This window comes from Coloeus monedula, assembly GCF_965178545.1.
Source record: "Coloeus monedula genome assembly, chromosome: 12".
Classification (NCBI taxonomy): domain Eukaryota; kingdom Metazoa; phylum Chordata; class Aves; order Passeriformes; family Corvidae; genus Coloeus; species Coloeus monedula.
In genome coordinates, this window is record NC_138792.1 from 10,642,035 (window position 1) to 10,665,014 (window position 22,980).

The 22,980-nt window shown below is 39.5% G+C and overlaps 1 protein-coding gene across 2 annotated transcripts in view; it reads right to left on the reverse strand.

Moving 5' to 3' along the window:
* The window catches only part of GRIA3 (glutamate ionotropic receptor AMPA type subunit 3), a gene marked incomplete at both ends in the record, with an annotated part of 143,802 nt that overhangs the window by 47,646 nt on the left and 73,176 nt on the right, over positions 1–22,980 (reverse strand). For both annotated transcript variants that reach the window (XM_082289587.1, XM_082289588.1), the window contains 6 exons: positions 2,876–3,082; positions 4,251–4,358; positions 5,661–5,765; positions 8,965–9,132; positions 12,788–12,949; positions 14,383–14,436. In XM_082289587.1, the coding sequence (XP_082145713.1) occupies positions 2,876–3,082; positions 4,251–4,358; positions 5,661–5,765; positions 8,965–9,132; positions 12,788–12,949; positions 14,383–14,436 (804 nt within the window). The remainder of the gene's footprint in view (positions 1–2,875; positions 3,083–4,250; positions 4,359–5,660; positions 5,766–8,964; positions 9,133–12,787; positions 12,950–14,382; positions 14,437–22,980) is intronic.

Consider the following 22,980-nt stretch of genomic DNA (forward strand, 5'->3'; position numbering starts at 1 on the left):
GTTTTAGTTCCCTAATAGAGTTTTAAGCCTATGAGAGATAAAGGAAAGTCAGCACGTAAATGAGGCGCTTGCTCCAAATAATTAGCACTTCTAGAGTACTTCTCATCTTCAAAGGGCTTAGTGCACATCCTTGTGTGTGTGGTACACAGGCCCCTCTCAACAGATGGAGAAAGAGGCCAAGGGTATTTCAGAGTGTTTGCAAATAGAGCTGGGAAAAGGTCTGGAGGGCTGGTGAGGTTTGTACTTGGAGTTCAGGGGCTGTTTTCCCTGCTTACAGAAATCCAGGTGGATTTCCATGCATCTTGCTAGCTCAGTTCAGCTGGGCAGTTTGGGGAGCTGGCTCAGCAGCACAGGGCTGGAAGCATTAACCTGGGTCTGCATTCAAACCTCACAGGACACATCTGACCTTTGAATAATTGAGCATTGCAGTGGAGAGGCTTCAGTAACGGAGCTCACAGCATGAGTGCAGGAACTGTTGGGGGTCTGGGACGGAAACATTCCTCAATTTTTCATTAATGAGAAAACACAGATGAAAACTGTGCTCAGAATATGAAGGAACTGACCCTTTTGTAGGGAAAAATGAGAATGGTGGGGTGGTGTTGGGGTTGTTTTAAGGAATGGTCTGTGGTGCCTGCGGGGCTGGTTTTGCTGGTGTGGAAAGGTCAGAAGTATGGTTGGGGCTAAATTTGATGCTAAGGAGGCAGAGCTCTCTAAGTTAGGCTGGTCCCAAGAGGTTGTGGAAAAGGCAGCTGCAGCCAATCTGCTTATAACACACTGGTTTGGGTTGGAAAGGACCTTTGAAGATCATCTAGTTCAACCTCCCTGCAATAAGCAGGGACATCTTCCACTAGATCAGGGTGCTTAGAGCCCTGTCCAGCCTGACTTTCAGTGTTTACAGGGATGGGGCATCCACTGCCTCTCTGGGCAACCTGGGCAAGGTCCTCAGCACCCTCACAATGAAGGTGATAATAATCCTAATATCTAATCTGATCCTAATATCTGATCTGAATCTACCTTCTTTCAGTTTAAAGCCATTCCCCCTTGTCTTATCACTACATGACCCTCTAAAACATCCCTCTCCATCCATCTTGTAGCCCCTTTAGGTACTGGAAGGTGCTCTAAGGTCTCTTTGGAGCCTTCATTTCACCAGGCTGAAGAGTCTCAACTTTCTCAGCCTTTCCTCATAGGACAGGTGCTCCAGCCCTGAGAGCATTTTTGTGGCCCTTTATCCCAGTAGATCTTGTATGGCACAGCAGCTATACAGACTAATCTTACTTGGCTCAAGACACAAAAGCCATAGCCCACGTCACACCTTACCTCCCCTAGTGTAGACAGTCCCTGTGCTCTGACTGTTACCAGCAATTTCAGCTTCTCTTTTGCCACGCTTTTTCCACATGGTATGGTTATTTTTTAAGTGAAGGAACAGTTTCATTGCTTGTCACTTGCAAGTACATCAAAAGGACCCAGTTACAGCTGATAACTCTTGATATTTCTTGAACCACACACAGAGCAACTGAGGGTGTAGGTTTCCAGTGCAATGTAATTTGCTTGGAACTAAACTAAACCTTTGCTTCAGAGGTTCTCAGTGGACTTGTGTTCTCTAAGAGAGTGAACATCAGTTTCCCAAATCACACAGCTGAGGCATGGGGAGTTCAGAAGATTTGCATAATGTCAAACCTCAAAGCAACAGGGAAACAAAGAAGTAATCCAAGGGTCCAGAACCCTGCTTACTTTCTCTAATCAGTAGATTTCCCTCCCTGCCATAATACAATACAACAAAAACATTGTTATTTCTATAAAACATTTTCAAGTCAAACAGGCTACCATTTACATAATAAGGCATCAGGACTCACTGCTCTAGAGCAAGAAAACTTGTGCAAATCTAGCAATTACTTAAAAAAGGGTGATTCACTTGAAAAGAATTATCTCACCAAACTTTTTGCAAGAATGATGATGCATTATCCCAAGGAAATTTTGAGGTGACTTTTAGAAATTACACTGAGCCACAGAACAAAAGGAGGCAATTGAAATATGTGCTTCTGCTCAGATATTTTTAATAAAGGAAAGCTTGTTAAAAATAAACTGCAAAAAAGATTTGGGCGGATTCATAAATCATCTCATTAGCATTTGAAGAAAAAAAGATGAAATATCAGCTTGGGAAGTCTTTTCTGCAAAGCCAATTTTCTCCCCCTTCCATCTGGCTTATCTGTATTCCAAAATTCTCATTTTCAAAGAAGTTTCTAAAATGGCAGTTCCGGACTGTTTTTGTTCTTACTAAACAAAGTGATGTGCACCCAATATAGAAATACAAAGAGGAATGCAGTGAATTAGCCTTCTTTTTTTTTTGTCTGACAGTTAATTTTTGAAGCCAAACCCAGGGTTTAAAGAAAAAAACCATGTGGTTGATTTCATATCTGTGTTGCTTCTTACCCTGAAAAGCAACCATGGGGTTAACTGGGTCTGGTCAACACAAACCAAGATCAGTGACCCAGCGAGGGCCAGCATCCCAGATCAGACCTTTAATGAGAAGGACACCCCCCCCAGCACTCAAGAGACTGATACAGAAAAAGGAGATCTGGCAAATGAAGATGCATATGAAGAGCAAACTGGAAATTCTGCTTTAAACAAGAATTTGAAATTTGCTCAATGCTACTTCTCAACATTTCGTGGACTCTGATTTGGAGAACAGCAGTAAAAAAGTCACACTTTCCTGCAATGAAATAATTAGAAAAGGAGACTATAAAAATGGCAATACAAAGAAATATCTAGAATTTTAAAGGTAGAAGTCAAACAGATCATCTTTATTTTGCAGTTTATTAACTTCGAGCATAATTTTTTATAAAGAACATTAAAATGAAGGTTAAGAGAAACTTACCCCATAGACCAGTTCACCCACCATGCCATTCCATATCTTAGTCTCAGGGTCCCTAGCTCCATATTTCCCATCTCCAACAATTGACAGTTTGTATTTTATTCCAACATGTTTTGCTATTTCAGAAGCTAAGTCTACACAATATCCTTCATATCTCTCATTCCCTTCTAGTTGTTCATGGTTTTTCTTATACATTACATATGGTGATTCCTTTGAAACAAAAGTAAAGATCAAAAGTCTATGAATGTAAAATACAGCTGTAAACCACACAAAATGAGAGCTGTTATTATCCTTTATATAACTGGCAAATATTTACAATATTTCCTGCTTTGGTACAGAAATTAGACAGACTTCTGCAGTATAAAAATCCTTGGATGATCCTACAGCCACACATACTAATTGACTGTATTCCTAGTAAGGAGCCATTGAAGACAACAGGACTTCTTAACAAAGTTACACTTCTGTTTGCAGAATTAGGCCTGATTAGACAGTCGAGTAGCATCATCGTAGTAATAATTCAAGTTTTAGTGTTTAAAGACTGACATATCCAACACCTGTACTATCAACACAATTTCCTAAGGCCCCAGTGGCTAAGAATGGGGCTCTGATGGATATATTTTCAAAGTAGCCTAAGGGAAGCTAGGTTAAAATCCTCAGCAGCACTTTTTGTCAGTGAATTCCCTTAGCCTTCTTGGAAAATTCTAGTTGAAATTCTGATTATATCTCACTAAATCGATAGGAGTATAAAATACAATGCTTCAGGAAACAGCATAAAATTGACTCATGCTTAGTAGAATTAGTAAAAAGCACAAAAGTCACAAGGAATGCTGTACAGAGCAGGTCTGTAGAGGCGTTGGGACTGACACAGGTGCTGCTGCTCGTGACACACAGGAAGAGCTTTGCTCCTTTGGAATTGCACAGGTAAAGGCTGCTTTTCACCCAGTGCTAGAGCAGTTCCAGTTCTCTACAGGCTTCATTGTGCCACCCTTACTCAGTCCACAGGGGTTGAGTTTACAGGAGCTGTACCTGAGTGAGGGGTGCAAGATTTGACTCTACAGCAGGAAGGCCAATCTCTGTGGTCATTTATATGCATGCATAATAACTTCACTTACATGAGGCACTTAATTGAGTTCAAGTGTCTGGGAAGCAGCAAAGCACAATGGTGAGCTCAGTGAGCTCCTCCTGTGAGCAGACCTACTGATACATAAATAGGTTAGCAGGGTCAAGCCCTCAGAACATCTCTGGAAGATACTGAACTTTCCAGTCACTTGAAGTCACACAGTATTCAACATCTACCTCCTGACAAGGTGTCTAACACACCTCAGGAGTCATGTGCCTTGTTTCCTAAACACAAACACACTAAGAACTTAAAACTTACCAAGATCGTAGTGACTACTATAGTTCTGTTCTCCACAGATGAAGTGTCATTAGAGGGCAGCTGATCTAATGCTGGCACATATCTTTCATATTCATTCCAATAACCAGCCTATAAAAATGGAGATTGTTACCTCATTACATACCTTTACAAGGACTCTGGTACCTGAACTTGTGAGGGCAACTGTCAAAACCCATGGCTTTGTACACATTTCTCATTCACTGTTTTTGTCATTAAGGAACTACACTAGCTTACGTCCATTTCCTTAAAGAAACAATGTTCTCAAGTCCAAGAGCAAATCAGCATGAGCCAAATCTAAGTGAAAATACATATTAAATTCTCCCTATCTCAACTGACATCATTATAGTGCCTGTGGAATAAATTCCCACGTATCCACAGCATAAGACTATACTACAGACAAGAAAATAAACTGCACGGAATTCGGAGTAAAATTCTCTGATTTTGTCATTTTTATCCAGTACATCCCCTACAAGCCTGAGTTGGCTCTAGAGCAGACGCACAGACATCATTAGCAATGCAGGCACAGCTGCATTATCTCCAGTGTGGGACACAAAACCCTCTGTGAGCATGAGGTGACTATCAGCTGGCTGGTGCTGACCTTTGGCTGCATCACTAAGCTATCACAATAGCTTTTGTATTTCTGCACAACACAGAAGTAACACTGTTCTTTGCATTGTACATCTCCCTGAGTGGCTGGGCCATGTTCAGAGGTATTTAGTTATCAAATGTGCAGAAATGTTTAAGGAGTCTCAGTGGTGACCAAGAAGGTTAAGTACCTATCTCCAGGTGAAATCAGGGGATTTAAGAGACTCACACACATTCTTCTCTCAGTACTTTTGTGAACCTGTCTACCTAATTATTTTTGAAAATCTGCCTTAAACTTCTTTTATAACACTGATCTAGGCAACTATCCCACTTAGGATCTATACTTTATTTAGGAGACAAGAGAATAAGTATGAAATTCTAATAAAACCAAACTTATTCTCTGTTAATTTCAGAAGGTTTCACTGGTTTCAGCTTCACTATGGTTCCAAAGCCCAATAAGGGGAGGGAAGGAAAGATGGAGAGGAATTTCAAAGATGGGACTAAGCACAGGACCATGACAGCAGGTACTATGCTTGGCAGTGAAAAAGCTCCAGAAGGGTTTTAAGAGAAAAAGTTGTGTTTGAAGTTGATGTGGAAACCAGTGAAGATGTTAAGCAGGGTGAATGGTTTAGTCCAGGAACTGAAGAGAACAAGGTTCCTGGGACAGGGAAGACAGCATGAAGGAGGGCTTCTCAGGACCTTCTGCAGTGTTATTACACTGCATCTCTGATATTTTTGAATTTCATTAGTTTGTGGGAATAAATATTTGTGAAGGTGTGAAATCTGGATCCATGTCTTGAAACTCACCTTCCGTGATCCAGAAGCTCTCATTTCATACACATCAATTGTGTAATTTGTTCTGCGCCCATAGGTGTCGAACTGGATATTCCCTGTCATTCCTTGAACTTGCACCTTGAGGGAATAAACAGAAAAATATTTTAATAGAATATTCACTTTATTTTTAATCTATGTAAGACACTTGTACTGCTTTTGACACAGCCAGTTCTATCATTCAAAACAACCGCAGTCCCCACTCTCTGAGTTCCAGCTGTACATATTTGTCAGCACTCAGCTGGTGACTCACTGCCAAAGTGAGCTGCATTTAAGTGAAATTAGCCCTGCAGGTATGTTAAATGTAAGAAAGACTGATTCTGCCATGCTTGGTCACACTGGGTTCACTGGTACAGAACGGAGCATCAGAAAGGCACAAGCAACAATTAGTGCAGTTAAACCCCTCACAATATGGCACAGAGTGATCTGCAGTACAGACCAGAATGACATATCATTGCTCATTCTGGGCAGTGCTTTATTTTAAGATCAGTTCCAGTGCAGGAGAAAGGAACGAATGTCTTCTCTGAATGAGCACAGACAATTGTCTCTACTGCTTATGGAGTTTTGGTCTGTCAGGATGGATGGGTGTACAGACGGTAAGCTGTTATCATTACCTACTCACATGAATCATCTGAAGGGGAAGTATAAAGTACTTTGTTTTTAAAAAAAACCCTTTCTTATTTCCCTGTATGAAAGGATGAGGTATTTTTGTTTATCACTTATCAACACTGACAAGCTGTCATCTCAGGCAGAAAGGGTAAGAGTCTCAAACTTCAGTAGGGGCAAATTAGCTTTAATATTTAGCAAAAACTGTAGAAGTTACAGGAAGAGGTGATGCTGGGACTTGTCAAAGGCAAACTGTTAAGGGCTGGTGACTGATCTGCTGTTCACTGTTTAGAGGTGATGTATGAGGCTACATAAAACAACCAAAATTCCATGGACTCCAAATTATCCAGTGAGCCAAATTCACGCTGACATATAGGGAGTTTCTTTTTATCAGTAAGTGGATTTGAATCTGTCTTAAAATAGTTTATATCACTACAGGAGACTGGAAAAAAATTTGAGTTATTTCCTCCAGAAAGCTAGAGAGATGAATTGCACTTTGAAAACCAAATTTGACCCCAAGAGGTCTTATCAACTGTGGACTGAGCAAATATATTTGTAGGGTAGTTGACACATAAGCTGCATCCAGATGTGAGTAGCTGTGCCTGCCTCTGGCATTTACTGGAAGCTGTTTGGCTACCTTAGCACAGCAGTGACTGGGTGTCTCACAGAGCTTGTTACACTGGCTTCATCCTGACACCCATTGAGACATGAGCTTTGTGCACTGGACACCTTTTGGCTTCAAACTTAATTTGTTTCTATCAGTGGTGGGAAAACTCAGCACTTTGCAAAACCTGGCTGCACTGAGGCAGGAGGGCTCGCCAGGACTCAAGCACTTTTGGTGACAGCATGTGGAGGCAATCACAGAGTGACTATTTTTAAGTGTCCAGATCTATTCAGGTAAGCTTTCTGCCACTGACCTGATGTATTAGAACCAGCTTCAGAAACAAAGATATGCACAGTTTTCAAGGCTATTGGGAAGAAGTTTCAAGTAATGCCTAATCATCTTTTGCCAGCAAGATGACTATAGTGAGGCACTGGACCTTCTGCTGGCCAAGGATAGATATTTCAAGGGTATCTTGGAAAAAACATTCTTATCTGAGTTGATGCTACAGAGTGGAGAGGAAAAATTATTAAATCATTGGTTTTATTCTTTTCCTTATCAAAGATTCAAGATTGTCTGAATACAAGGAGAGAAGGTGATAGATAGGATGGGTACTGGAAGGCCATGTGGGATGATCTTAGGTAGCTCTCGTTGGAGGTGTACGTAAATCTCATTTACATGACTCTGAATAGTTAAAACAATTCAAGGCAACCAGCTAAAAATCAAACTTCTGCATTCTTTGCCAATCATGAGTTTGCCTTTTTATATCTTTTATAATATGTTTTTAAAAGAAATTCTCCTAAATAAGGGAGTGTCCAATTGCAGTGTTGGTTTTCTCTATTGACATGAATGCCTCATATATCAGTACAGTACAAATTCTTTATTGTGAAGATTGAATTTAGTTATTTCTCTTCAGAAGTGTGTAATGCTACATTAATGAATGTGCAGTTAGGGCATATGTTAGGAGGTGAAAAAATGGCATAAAAAAGAGCTCTGGCTCTTTTTATGTGAGACTAAACCATCTCAGTTTTAAGAGTGAAATAATCTGATTATAACCATCCACAACTCATTATAATATTCTGATACATTCCTTCCAATTTGGTAGCTGAGAAAAATCAGTAATTAAGTGTATGAAGATTGATCTAGGATTTGTTTACACTTAACATGGGCTTAATTCTGATCTCACTCACTCCAATTCTATGTCTGCATTAATATAATCAATGCTAACAGGTTTTTTTGAGAGCTATTTGAGCCAGATTAAAAGCAACAGTCTTTTGTATCTACAAAAACATTATCAAATTTTTCCTGTTGTCACTTGCTTTAATACTAATAGCAGACTAAAAAGAGTTGAAATCCAAGAAAATTAGAGACATAAGTGAGCTAGGGTCCCATACCATAACTAATGTTAGGGATAAAAAATTGGCCATGCAGAAGGTAATCTGGCTGAGTGCAAAATTATGCCAGGAATCAGAACTGGTTGGAGGCTAAACGGTTCCTAGGTTCAGGTTGCTGCTGAGATCTATCAGTACTGCTATGACCAACAACAATTTCTCCACTGTTTTAAACCAATCTGAGTTGACTTTTTAACTGGGAAATTATCAAAACTGCAGACGTGTTTAAGTTCATAAACACATTTATCCCTGCAAAAATTACAATACATGTGTCGAAGACCCAGTCTAGCTCTTTTAGTCAGATTTGCAGGCTCAGCCTGACTTTAGAAACCCCCAACACATGTTTGATTGCAAAATGGCTCATGCTCACTCTCTTGGGAAGCTGGGGTGTTACAGGCGATCTGGGGAATTGTAGCTGCTCTGGTGGGGACAATCAGACAGCTGCTGCATCAGTGCCAGAGGGATTGTGGTCAAACTTTTGAGAGCTAGGTATGTCATGCCTTGCCCTCCATTGAATATTTTATCCATCCTTTGAAGCTCATCATTAACTTTGTTTTTACTTTTTTTCCCCTGAGGAGCTGCAAGCTGTTTGTGTGAATACAGAAGCTCTGTGTACATGGAGCAGGACACAAGCACTACAGAACTGCTGCTGTCATTCTTTAGTTGTTATCTTTGCCCTTACCATTTTCAGTGCTCTTTCTATATCAATTCCTTGGCTCCATGGCACTGCAGGGTTAGCCAGGCAGTCTCCAGCACTGCCTCTCCTGGAGACATCCACACGCTGCCTTCGGAGGTACCGGAAAGCCTCTGCTATGACCAGGACTGCATCATGGGTCAGTGCAGATGTGTACTGCAATTGATACAAAGAAAATATGGTGACAAACTGCAATTTTAGAATTGCCCCAGGTGTATCAGGTCAAGTCCTCTTTTTTGTTAGAACAGAAGAATCATGCTTGCAGACCACTTTGCTTGCTCTCTGTCTTTCAGCTGGTGCTTTATAACAATTTCACCCAAATTAACAAATTAAAATTAACAATTAGCAAATTAAAATTAACAATTAACAAATTAAAAATATTTTCATTCTGTATAGCAGATAGCAGAAAAATAACAATACCAGTTCATAGTTGCATAAAATTTCAATTTAATTGGAAACTTGCTCATCTAGATGAGCTTACTACAAAAGTCTGCAATTCCATGCTGGACCATAGTGATACCAAAGAAAAGCTCATATCTGAGTTTTTGCTTTAGGGTTTTTTTGTTTGGTTGGTCGGTTTGGGTTTTTTTTTTTTGTTTGTTTGTTTGTTTGTTTTTAACAAGATTGCCAAGACAGCTTTGAATTGAAGTTAACATAAATCATTTCTGTTTGGATCAAAATTCTGATTAGGTAGCATCTGTGGCAAGGAATAGATAAGATTACTTTTCTTAGAAAACAGCTATACAAGCAAGTAATCACAAAATACACTTCAGGCATTACATATCCTTGGTAATTCCCCATCTGCCTTCCCTTACTCCATGATAAATCTGCAGAGGATGGTAAACTCTGTGTAGCAGCAGCTCTTGAACAAAACCCCCAGACAACTTAACTTACATGTTCCTGTTGCTGTCAACTTCATTCACTGCTTGTTGCACGTTATCTGGTGACACCCCCTCAATGCTATAAATTTAGTATCACCTAGGAAATGTAATCGAAGGGGGTTTTTTTCCATACTTTTTCCACATTTATCTGTTTGTCTGAAAGTTCTTCCCTCCTATAGTGGCCTGGGCTTTGTATATGACATCCCTGGGTTCCACTGGCATTACAGCACACCTGTAATTTCAGGGTCTGTGCAGAGGAGACCCTCTCAGCAATTGGACCTACTGGAAGCAAGCTCCGTGTGTAAGAGCAGATTTCAAAGTCCTTGTAAGTGATCCTCAAAATCTCCCCATCATTTGTAAGAGAACAAAGCAAGAAATGAAGAATGGAAGGTGCACCTGCTCTTCTTTTGGCTGTCTGTGCTACTGTAGAGATCCTGCCTCCTGAGGAACCTCATTCTGGAGTTCAGACCACAAGACCTGCTGCCTATGTACAAGTTAGAAAGGCAGAAATCCAAGTTTCAACTGCTTGTTCAGCTACTCTCTTTGTGGATAAAATTTATTATATTCAGAAATTAATTTTATCCTGTAGGGCAGGATAGCTCAATTGGAGATTCTGCATTTCTTAAAATTGAGTATTATCTTACTGCAAGTTCTTCAGTTTGATATCAAGCCATAGGAACTCTGCACAGAACAAGGTGTGCCTGCATGTGCAGATCAAGAGAATTGTGTCTGATAAAAAAGAGTGCAAAGGCTGGGCTGTGAAGAAGGTTATAGAGCAGACATTTCACTGAGCTTTAAATGACAGCAGTTTATAAACTTACTGGGAGTGGGTGGTGGTTCCTGCTCTGACTGCACAGCACAGACACTCTTCTGATCCTGCCCACCTTTACCTCTCCCTGTGATGCTTTGCAATAATCACTCTCTCCTCTTTTAGAAAGTTAACAAAGGTTATACATCACAATCCACACAACAGTACAGAACTAGAAAGTAGTTTGAAGGTATTTGTTCCTGTATTAAAAAAAAGTCTTGTAATAGCTGTCCAATCTAGCACTACATAAAACTTACATATTGATAATTTTTTCAGCAGACTGCGTCAATTGTCAGTAACCTTAATGCAGTCCCTTCCAAGTCATGCCAGGAGAGCTATCTAATTTTCTACTTTATTTGAATTCTACTTATAAATGCATGAGCATGCAAAGAGAAAAAAGAGAGAAAGAAGGGAAAGGCTGATAAAATACAGAATAAATTAAACATCAGGGCTTTAATCTCTAGGCAATTTTATTTCCTAATCAAAAATATTGTACATCAATTTTTAAGTATGCTTTTTGTCTGATTGACAAATACTGTGCATATTTCTATAATGAGCCGTGCATTTGTGGAAAGGTAATGTAATTTTTGTGTTTTTACCATATACTTAAGATTCTTTTTCAAGGAGGGAGAATAATTTTTTCCTCAAGGTAAATTGCTTTCAAGTGGAATAAAATCATCTCAGGTTAACTTTATATATTTCAGAGCTTTTAAGATTAGTATGATACTTATCTTCACTTCTCCATCACTGCTAGGAAGCTTTAGAAAGCAGGACTAAGTCCTAATCCACAGGCAACAGTACACTAATCCAGTTTTTGTGGGCCTCTGTTTGCCTTTCTCTGCTTCCTCTGAAATGCCAGCAAGGCTGTGGGATGGCATGGGATTAAGATAATTTCCTCCCTCACAGAAATGACATGATCCCAGGGATGGAAAAGTATCTCTCCAAATGGCACCAGTCATTCATGAATGGCACTGCCAGAAAGAGCAGAACCTCGTACGTGTTTCTGATTCTGTCTGTAGCCCAACCCAGTGCTACTGCCTACCCTGGTGTTCCCCATGCATGGAACTGGACTTGATTCTTTCCTTCCTATCTAGTATTTTAATGCTCTCCTAAATTTTGTCTTATTCATACCAAGACATTTCTCCAGTTTATCAAATTCCAAATCTGAATTCCAAATCTGTTCCATCAGTTTGAATGTGTCCTTCTCAAATCAAACAGGAAAGGCATGAACTATCTCGCCAGGGCAGTGGTTTTTAGCTTTGGTTTCCCTGAGACAGTCTGTATACTACCAGACCCAGGTTTCATTCACCTATGGATAGTGGTGAAAAAGAACAGATCACACCAAAAGAAGAAGAGAAAGAAGGAACATAATAGGAATATTATTAATATGCAATGGTCCTAGAAGAATTTATGACTTCTGTGCCTGGACAGAGTTTCCCTGATGCACTCCTTGACTGGACAGTGAATAGCATCCCCCTCTATGATAAGAGATGCTGAGGCAGAAAAAAATCTGGGTGAGATAGTAACAGGTTGCAAGTCTCCTAATAACAGCTGCATTTACTTAATCCAATCTGTGACAGTTTTGGTGAACCTGGGACTTTAATTCAAAAAATTTTGAAAAATTTTACTGCTTGCAGTTTTAATAGTCTGACTGTTTAAGTAAAGGACAGTCGTGCAAAACAGAAGGTTAGATCATGAGGGCAACTGCCAGCAGTAACTAGGAGGTGGCAGTGGCTTCTTAGTGAATCCAGAGCTACTTCATTTTGCATGTGAAATTCTCTATTACCATTAAAATGGACTAGTAATCCATATTTTGCATCTAAAACCTAACCTAACTAGCCCCCATATCCAGCCCAAGACTAACTCAAGAGGTTCAAGTTAGAAGTTTTTATATCCACTGCACAGTGACAGGATTTGCAAGACCAAGCCTTTGCTTCTGAGCAACTCCCACCACAGTGGGCATTTTTGTCTAACAGCCTCTGCCTCTTTCTTCTGGAAGGGCAGGGAATGTTGCAACATATCAGGGATCTGTATCATACTCATGCACATATCTGAGGTTAAAAACTCCCATAGAATTGTTAAAAGCATATCATGCCCATCACTGACAGGTTAAAATAAATACCTTTAATGGTGAGTTTTTGGCTTCAGGGAATTCCCTTTCGTCAAGCCTCATCCAGCGCTGCAGAAATTGTTGAACCATTGGGTTTTCATTATTAACAATCTGGAATCCAGTAATGTTGGCACCTCCATGCATTACTTTTTCCAGAACAATGTCTGTGAAACCCTGGGAGGACACATGTAGAAAAAAAGAACCATTGTCATCCAAAGCCCCTTTCCCCTGGCTCAGTTTTACCTGCTACAAACGCAGCACAAAAGACATTAATGTCTCTCTTGTTAGCTGAAAACATTCTACCAAGGAGACAGCTACTATCACAATTAGGATAGTGGTATAGAATAGAACTTAAAACACCTTCTTGTTTTTTGAAATAGAAAACTTCCCTTTTGGGTTGTGGCAATGTATTAGGTAATACTTGCTGATCAGAAAGAAAACAGCAGGGAAACTTGAAGTACCATTTCCTCTTTTGTCCCGATCATGGTGAAAACTGGTCAAGAGCCTCAAACTCCATTTGTACAGCAAAGTGAACACAAAGGTTCAGTGCTGGGAAAGAAAACCACTCAATCTCTTGTCAGGCACTTCTCCATCATGGTATCACTCAGCATGTCACGTGCAAGCAGAACGGGCTAATTCTCTCCCACACTGTTGTTATTTATACCTGAGGCAGTAAATTGGAGTCTCTTTGATTAGTATGACTTGATTGCAGTCATGTTTATCTGAATGTCAATGGTTACACATACCAAAAGGCAACCCAGAATAAGAACCTCTGTATTTCTATGCACGAGCTAATCAGTGAGATCATGACTGCTTCTTATAATGCAAAATGACGCATCTTAAAGTCATACAGTACTTATACTAAAGAAGGATATTTTAAAATTTGTCTTTTCTGCTTTAATCACACTAAAACATGGATACAGAGAATCTTTGAGTAATTAGGATTGCTAATTAATAAAAACTCAAATTTTTCCACTTGCAGTAGACACAGAACCTAACAATGAGTCTTCCTGCAGGATTACAGTACAAGACTTTTTATAAGGAACTTAAGTAGGTGGTGTTGCAAAAGCATCACAAGCATCCCTGAATGTCAATCCTACTCTCCAGAAGAAGCTCTGATACAGATAGACATGTACTGCCTCTTCCTGGTAAGTCAGCACATACACAGGCACAACCCTACACTCTGAAATACAAAAGAAAAGCTAAACAGCCTTGGTGGTTTACTTGATGGAACTGTTCCAATCTGAAGCTTTTTACCACTTACACACAAATGTGCTACCATTATTTTTCCTGGAGTGCTTAAATTCAAAATACGTCATATAGAAAATTACAGTCACAAGTATCTAATTTATGAGTATAGAAATTAGTGGAAAACATATAATTAAATTATTACTTTAAAAGTAGTAGAGGACATGATATTTTTTGACAAAAGAAAGACCATAAATAAGTAGAGATGACATAACAGTTCTAGTATTTACTCAGGTAATTTCTCAAAATCCAAGAACTCATCCATGCATTTCCTCTTCCTGATTAAAGTTTCCACAACCTGAACAGAATATTTTACCCTCTAAAATGTAGCTATATTTTCCATGAAAAACAGTTCTTACCAGATTAGCTAACATGTAGTGATAGCCTCTAGAATGTTTGCCAAGGATTACAACCTGGGGGGAGAAAAACATTACATATTATTCAGTTGCAAGAAGATGACTCTTAACTAGCGCAGAAGAGACAGAGAACGAGCATTTTGGTAATCTTCCATGTTCAATCCATGGGCAGCACTAGTATTCCAGATCTGTGGCATTACAGACAAGATGCAGTCATTTGTGTTTTTCAAACACATGGGCAGAGTACAACAAAGAGTTGTACTCACAAAGCTGAGAAGATTCCGCTTGCAGAGATGACCTTACCTGGCAAATTCACTCTTGTGGTCACAGTGTCCTCCCTGCTGACCAGCTTAATTTTAGTTATCAGTTCAAGTATTTCCACTTTGAAATGAGGTAATACTATATCTACCCAAAGTAAACTCCTGTTTACTTTGTTCCTTGTTTGTGGAGTGTAGGAGAGGTGCAGGACACAGCCCAGCCACTCACTGTGTTTATTAACCTGTACCAGCACAGCAGGGCTGGGTAGGGTCCAAGTTGTATGGGGAGTTTCCTATAAGAACCCTGGCCAAGCCTTGTAATACATGAATGTGTAAAGTTAAATTCCCAAAGTTATAAGCAGCGACCTTCATTGCCTTTTGACAGCTTTCAAAAGGCCTGAAAACTTGTCATTTCCCGTGCATCTAAATGGACACATCTGACCTCACATGTTTTATTAAAATTGCTACTAAATGTTATGTTGCACATTCCACTAAGCAACATCTCCTGCCCTCGCTGACCTCACTTGGGCATCTCTCTGTACAAACAGTCATTAAATGGAATCGCTAAGAGATGAAAGGGCAGCAGGATGAACTCAGCAGCTGGATTAGCTGAGGGTAACTGGGAACAGTGGAGGCAGCACTGTCTGGCAAGCCTGAGCTCTGCCATCCTGTGTGCTCACCCCCACCCCAGGAATGCTGTGCTTTTGCATAAGGAAGGAAAACACTTCCCATGTCTACACAGCTGGCTGCTGGCTCACCAACAATGCCCCTTGTGCAAGACTGTGCCCTTGCCTTCAGGTTATAATCTCAGAAACATCCATTCAGTCCCACAGCTATCAAGTGGAACAACATCCACCAGTAAGAATTTAATTTATAATTGTGGTGATTGCATGTGTGTCAGGACATAATCCATTTTATCCAGGCTTGCTGGGTTAAAAATAGCAAACATGATACTGGCAATACACACAAGTATTATCGTAGTATATATCCTAGAAGCAGCTCAAGTGAACAGATGATGCTTTTTGATGGAAAATCATCAGAAAATCTATACATAACCATACAAACGTACTCCATGGTCACAGAAAAACACTCCAAACACCACACTTTAAAAGACAACATAACCACTTACGTCTTTGCTAAAAACAGATGACATTTGAGTCACTGACTTTAGATATACTGCTGAGCCTGCTCAAGTTCTTGATTAAATTATTAAGTTCCCAACTGCCTCTTTGGGTAGTATTGTCCTTAATAGATGCCATTTCTTTTAAATTCACATTTAATTCTGTAGGAATTTGCATACTTCCAGCACTCTGAAAATAAATTGCTGTTCAGATCCTCTTGAGAACTGTATGTACACTCTGTTGGTAGAAAGCATCTGCTTTCCTACACTCACATTTGTTTTCTGTGGAAATGTGCAGGCTTCCTTCAGATCATCTGGTGTGCATGCTATTTGCATACTGAATTCTCTGTATGTTTTAATTTCACCCTAAAGGCAGGTTAGAGACCAAAAACTTATTTAAGAACAACAATACTCTTTGTGGTTTTAACCTTAACAACAAATAAGGAAGCTTTTACATTTCTATTCAGAAATATGTTTATTTAAGAGAAAAGTATCACCACAGATGAAGTCAGAGGCTGTAAGAACATACATGAAGCTGCTACAGGCATCAGGCGCAATACTGCAAACAGAAGATGTAGGACTCATTAGCATAGACCAGACTCAACTTCCATGTCATCTGCTATCATGTCTTCAAACTGACTATTAGACCTTTGAGAGGTCCAATGTACTACAGTCAAGCTTTAATTCAAAAAGCATCTTTCAGAAGTGACCCGCCAGCATTTCTATTCATACAATCAACCATGTTGGCTCACAACTATTGAACTGGATCTTAACAATGTGTTTAAAATTCACTACACACTACACAGCTGTCCTAAATCTTAACAAGTCTCCTCCTCCCTCACTTTCCACCCTGTACCAACTGTCCCCAGCATGTTGAAGGGAGCTGCTGGATTAGCGAGCCCAGCAGAAACAATCACAGACACGTATTACTTCCAGGGGAGCAAAGAGATGGATAAAGCATTTTTTATGAAGAAGGAAAACAGGAGTATAACAGGAGTATAACAAATAAATCTCATCAACTGCTGATATATTGTGAAGCTTATACAGAAAGTGGGATATTGAATAGTGGTGGTGAATAGAAAGCCAGGATTACAGGGCAAGGATTTCACAGAGCTACATGTCTTTCGTAAGTTTGACTTCCGAGACTTAATATTGCTTTCACCTTGACTGAAAGAAAAGCTCATAAGATTTTACACTGAACAAAGGAGAAGAGAAAAAAACGGCTGGAAGCCATCATGAATAATTCAGATTTCAAATCCCACATAATTCTTGTTTTGTAGATAAAAAGATCATAATGTCAGGTTTGATATAGAATCAAATAAAGTTTGTATTTTTAATTAACTCTTTGGATATTTCCAATTAATTAAGAGAACATCTAGAGGGAACATAACTAAAATCTATCTGTTTTCAAAATAAAAGTAAAATCTGCTGGTCAGCACCAGGCTTACTTGAAGTACAGACCTATATGCCAGATTGAGAAATTAAGTCAGCACTGGCAATTTTACTTTTCCTTTTGCCCAGGGGAATTATTTTTTGAATGCAAGCATAAAGACAATTTGGTTTCCACTGCATCAGTCATCATTATAATAAATAGGCAACTACAAATTTTTGCCTTAGCTTTTAGATGTTTTTTACAGTTTTGGAAGATAGCACTAAAGATATTAACTGGCTAATATTAAGTTGGTATGAACCACTGTGGTATTTCTAGAGCAACAATGACAATTCTCTCATGAGGACACCCATGTCTTTCCTACACTGTTGAGTTCAGAATTGTACATGGCACTTCAGATGCAGCCTCACCACTGCACAGTAAAAAAGGAAGGGTCACCCCTAGTGACCTGCTGACCGTGCTAACCTAATGCAGCCCAGGATGCTGTTGGCCTTCTTTGCCGTGACAGTACAGTGCTGGCTTGTGGTCAGCTTGACTGCCAGGACCCCAAGATCCATCTCTGCAGAGCTGCTTTCCAGCCAGGAAGCCTCTACCCAGTCTGTACTGGTGCATGGGGTTATTCTTCTTCAGGTGCAGGACTTTGCATTTCCCTTTGTTGAACTTCATGAGGTTCCACTCTACTCACTTCATCAGCCTGTCAAAGTATTGTAGCACAACTATTTGGTGTATCAAACTCCTCTTCATTTGGTATCATCTGCAAGCTTGCTGAGACTGCACTCCATCCCACAACCTTCAGGTCACTCAGAGAGAGGTTAAACAGGATTAGCCCCAGTACCCTCATGGTACCCCAAACAGTAACTAACCTCCAGCTGGCCTCTGTGTTGCTGATCACAACCCTCTAGGCCCAGAAGTTTGGTCATTTTTAAATCCACCTTCCTGCCTCTGTGGGCTTTAATTTTTAAAAGTCATTGAAAAATACAAACTAAGAGGATATGCTTGCACTTTTACTGAGAGAAGGAGCTATCATGACTTTGGCAGCAGTGACAGGAAAACTACCATGTCCAATTAATACCTGTTAGGAGCATATCTTCCCTACACTTGAATCCACTGCCATCTGGTCAGTTTAGCCTGTTTAATCAAAGTTATTTATCATCCTTTATTTATAAATGAGAAAAGAAAGAAAAAAACTAGATCATGAAAGGACAGACTACATCATCTACAGCTCAAACCCACGATATTTTATGAGTCTATTAGATCTTTCCATAACATAAAATACTGATGCTGACAGGCAGCATTGCCACAAAGGTCTGAAAATTTTTACTGTGCTTTTCATACCTGACAAGCGGCAGAAATATGCCACTTTAACAGAATGACAGGCAGAGATGTGACCTGCTGTAATGTGTCTTTCCATTTTGACCATATCTGGGAACAATGAGGCAGTGTTAACTCTAGAGCTCTTCTTTCCTAAGTTTTAGTAAGACAGTAGTAAGAAAAATGAGATTTCCCTTAAGATCAGAGTTTAAAAGTATTTTGTTGTCTTTGTTGAGGTTATTTGTACATTAATTTGGGTTTCATTGTTGCAAAAACCCCACACTTAAAAAAGAATCTACTGTTTTTCAATTATAGATGCACATTTCTGAGGACAGGAGAACTTAGCTACCTCCAGTGAGACAGTAATGTGCCTTTATACTTTGCTATAGAAATACAATTATGACACCTTTGCCTTCAAAGCAGTAAGCAAATGTCAGAAGTGATCGCACAATTCTTTCTTTCCTACAGCAAACAAGCAAAACTGATAAATGGACTCAGAGCTAAAAAAATTTTAACAGCATAGTCAGGATGAGCTATCAGTGTTGATTGCACTTCATGGGAACAGAGGGATATCAAGCACAGCAACAACTGTCTAGCAAGACTAAATTATTGTGGAGCCCACTGTCTTGCCACCTGGATAGCAGGTCAGGTGTTTTCTAGCTCCCATCCCTACTGAAAGCATTTCTGTTCTGAGGATGGAGTTACTTGAAGCTTATCTCAGATCTGAGCAGCTCCTACCTATATTGGATTGAATGACTGAAAAGTTGTGCCCGGTGATGCAGCACCCTATTGAACCAGTAGTACTGGCTAATTTGTCTATAGGACAAAATGAAGAAAGGAGAGGAACAGAATACCAGGGTGACCATCCAATTAGTTTAATAGAAACTGAAGGCAAGGCCCAAAAAGTTGTCAGTATGTTAGCAAGATGTTTAACCTCTCTTGAGTGCCATCTGCAAGTACTGCATCTTCAGCTCCGTTTCTACCACTCAGAAAAAGGAGGAAGCTTTATGAAGCACTTCAGAGTCCTCTCCCTGGCCTCCCACCCACTCCTGAAGACCTTCCTGCAGTGGGGGAGCTGCCTAGGGGGTCTGCAGCCACAGCACTGCAGTTCTCTGCTTCAGTGCACTGTAAACACCAATGCAGTCACCTCCTAGAGTGTTACCATGTGAGCAAAGGACAGTAGTACACAATCATTCCTCACTATGTTTGCTCTGCACAGGTCACGCCTTGTCACGTAAATTTTCCAATCAGGAGTAGGAAAAACAGAAGGAGAACAGAAAATAAAACTTCTCCTGTGGGAACAGGACTTTCCTCATCTAACCAGATATCACAGTAAAAATAAGATCCCTTTAACCTCAGTAGCTAAATTTTACTGTAAGCTTGCAGAGCCCACTCGCCTGTTTTCCAATTTACACACAAGTGTCTGAAGGAAGACCAAATTCCCTTTGAGGATTAGAAACACTAGCCAAGGTTCAATCTTCCCTCAGTAAATTTATAAAAAAGGGCTTTTTTGGTGTCACAATTTTGTCTCTTTCTATCACACCAACACCACCAGTGCCAATATATGAGGTTCCAAAGGAACCACAATCTCATGGTGACAAAAGACATATCCCAGCTACTGGTGGTCTGTCACTGCCAAACAAGTGATGCCTGTCCTGCCTTTAATTCTGCAGAGACAAAACCATTTCCACATTCTTCAGGAGCTGCTTCGCTCATACAAAGGGTCAAAACCCTGTGACTGTAACTATAGTGCAAACCCAGGGAGGTGATTTATCTCTTCACTTGGTATTAACGGGACAGGAATCCGGCCACCAGGGATAGTGCTGCTGTAAAATATGCAGTAAACAATGATTTCATTTATATGAAGAATGAGTACTATATCATATTTGAGTTAAATATTAAATGAAGAATGTATTAAATATTAAGATGAAGATTCCACACACATATTATTTGTTGCAGATAAAAATAACTGAATATATATTTGAGATTAATTCATCCACCATTTCAGAGTCTTCATGCCCTTTAGAGAATCTCACAAATCCACACACAGTCCCAATTGATGTATTTTGTATTTTTGTGTAGTATATGGACCTAAGAATTTTACTTCCATGCTATGGCCAACTTACACATTTGTGACTGCATTTTATAACCAAATTCTCACTTTTCTCTATAACACAATATCAAGACCATTTGTTTGGGCATATAAAGCATTCTTCAAACAGCTTTTGGCTGTTCCGCAATGGATCTCTCATGGGAGATTCTCTCCTAGAGAACCGGAATCTCCTTAGAAGAAGAGGACAAAAATGTGCTTGGCGGAAGCAGGGAATTGATGCCTCTGAAGCACTTCATTAGTTTTTCCCCCTCTGGCCCCCTTCTTGTGTCCTTCTGTCCCTTGCCTCTCTCCTTCATGATAGTCACATCAAGAGTGAAATTCTGCTTTTACGCCATCTCCAGATAGATGATGGTTGTGCTTGTTAGTCCTTGGAGGGTAATTAAATGCAACATCTGAAAGCTGTATTGTGCTTTGTACTCCCTCCATATGGCTAAACCTTCTTTCCCCATAACTAATCTGACATTTGCTGATTGAACATTGTGTAGTGGAATACACATTTAATTTGTGCATAAGAGGTTACATTAGAAATTATTTCAGAAAAAAAAGCACAAACTGCAACATCGGTTCTAATGGCATGATACTTTCTCCCAATTCCTTTCACTGTGCTGACAAAATTTTCTGTGCCCTGAGAAGATTTTCTTAAACCATTTTCCTTGATATGATTTAGCAATTTTGTCAGATTAACTAATCTGTTGGCACAATTATTGTTAAAGGACATATTCGACTGCAAAACATCAGATCCCAGAGCACATGGAAAAGAAGAGTTTTATGATTCCTGGTAACTGCCATTCATAATCACAATTATGTACTCTTTAAGTAGAATAAAATTCATTAAATAAACTTTCCATCAAAATTTCTTTTTTTTTTCAGGCAGACAAAACCAGTGTTATATCTCTCAGGACTGCATCTCTCTTCACAACACACATCCTTCAATACAAACACCTTCATGTCAAAAATAATCAAAACTTAAACTACCTTTCATCACTTGAAGATAGTTCACTAAAAACAAGATCAGATACAAGGGACTGTTACAACCACAACAAAAATTCTTTGTACCATATGAAAAGAATACTCAAAATTGCTGAGACCTTTCCCCCTTATTTTGCCAAGATATCCTAAAGAAAACATATTTATTCCCAGACAGCTTCCTTGAAGAGATGTCTCATAGAAATTTTTAGTTAGTGAATTCTTTAGATTCTTAAGTAAGGGTAATAAACTAAAAATCCAGTTGTGTTCTGGAGGAGTTTTTGCAGCTGTTTTTATGGGAAGCAAATGCCTTATTACATATGTTACTATGCAGGAGTGGTTTCCACACATAGGTAATTTTAAGGAGATAATATTTAAATTGTCTATGCAGTTCTAGTACATTTTTTGAGAAATATGCTGCCTTGAGAAATGAACATGAAAGATGATTTAACATCCAAGGAAGTTCCAGTACTTTTTTCAAGCCTCTATAAAATCCTAAGTTCTTCTGAAATTTAAATTTCACCTAAAATTTTCCATAGAGGCTTTAGATCTCACAGAAATCACAGAGAAGTTGCTTTCCCGAGCAACATTCACAGTATATTTCCTTCAATCCACAGTGCAACCAGCTCCAATCCCGTGTAACGTGGTCCCACCACAATACCATCCTCATTACCAGCTTCCTGTACCCTCTCTTTCCTTATGCTGCCTCCTTGCTCCTCAGCAGCTCTTGTTGTAGACCTACAAGCCCATATCAGGTAGATCATAACCACCACTATCAAAGCTGACTTCCAGCTTAGCATGTTTCCCTAAATTTCACAACACCTGAAGTCACTTTCACAAAGATTGCTAATAATAGTAATATTACATTTATTCTTAGTTTTCCAAACCTTCTGCAGAAGCCAGAAATGCTTCAGCACTGTCACACAGTGTGATGGTGTATCCACATCACTAACAGGCAGCTCTTTAGTGCTCTTTGGATCATGTCCCCAAACCCTGTGGCACAGGGGAGTTGGAGATATCCAAATGTCCCTTTTGGCTTTCAATACCATGAAACTGTACATCCAACACCCTTAAGAGCACATCCTTGCAATCACAGACACACATAAACAATGCTCATTTCTTCTTTTCATATCCCACAGCGTAAACAAAACTTTTTCAGTCTTAGCTGCTCAAAATATGAAAGGATCTATATCCACTGGGGGAAGAAAGGAAGAAATTAGGTAAACTGAGTCACACAGTTTTCATTTGAAAAACACACAAATTTCCCATTTTCTCCATACTTCCCATCAGCATGTCAGAGTAAAATCCCAGTGTTATTCCCTGGAATTGGACAAAGTCCAATGGAAAAAGAATTCTGCTTATATAAAATATTACTGCATGTCAGGATCACTTCAAACTATTATTTGGATATAACCCAGAAGTGTCGCAGTAATTCAGTCCCAGT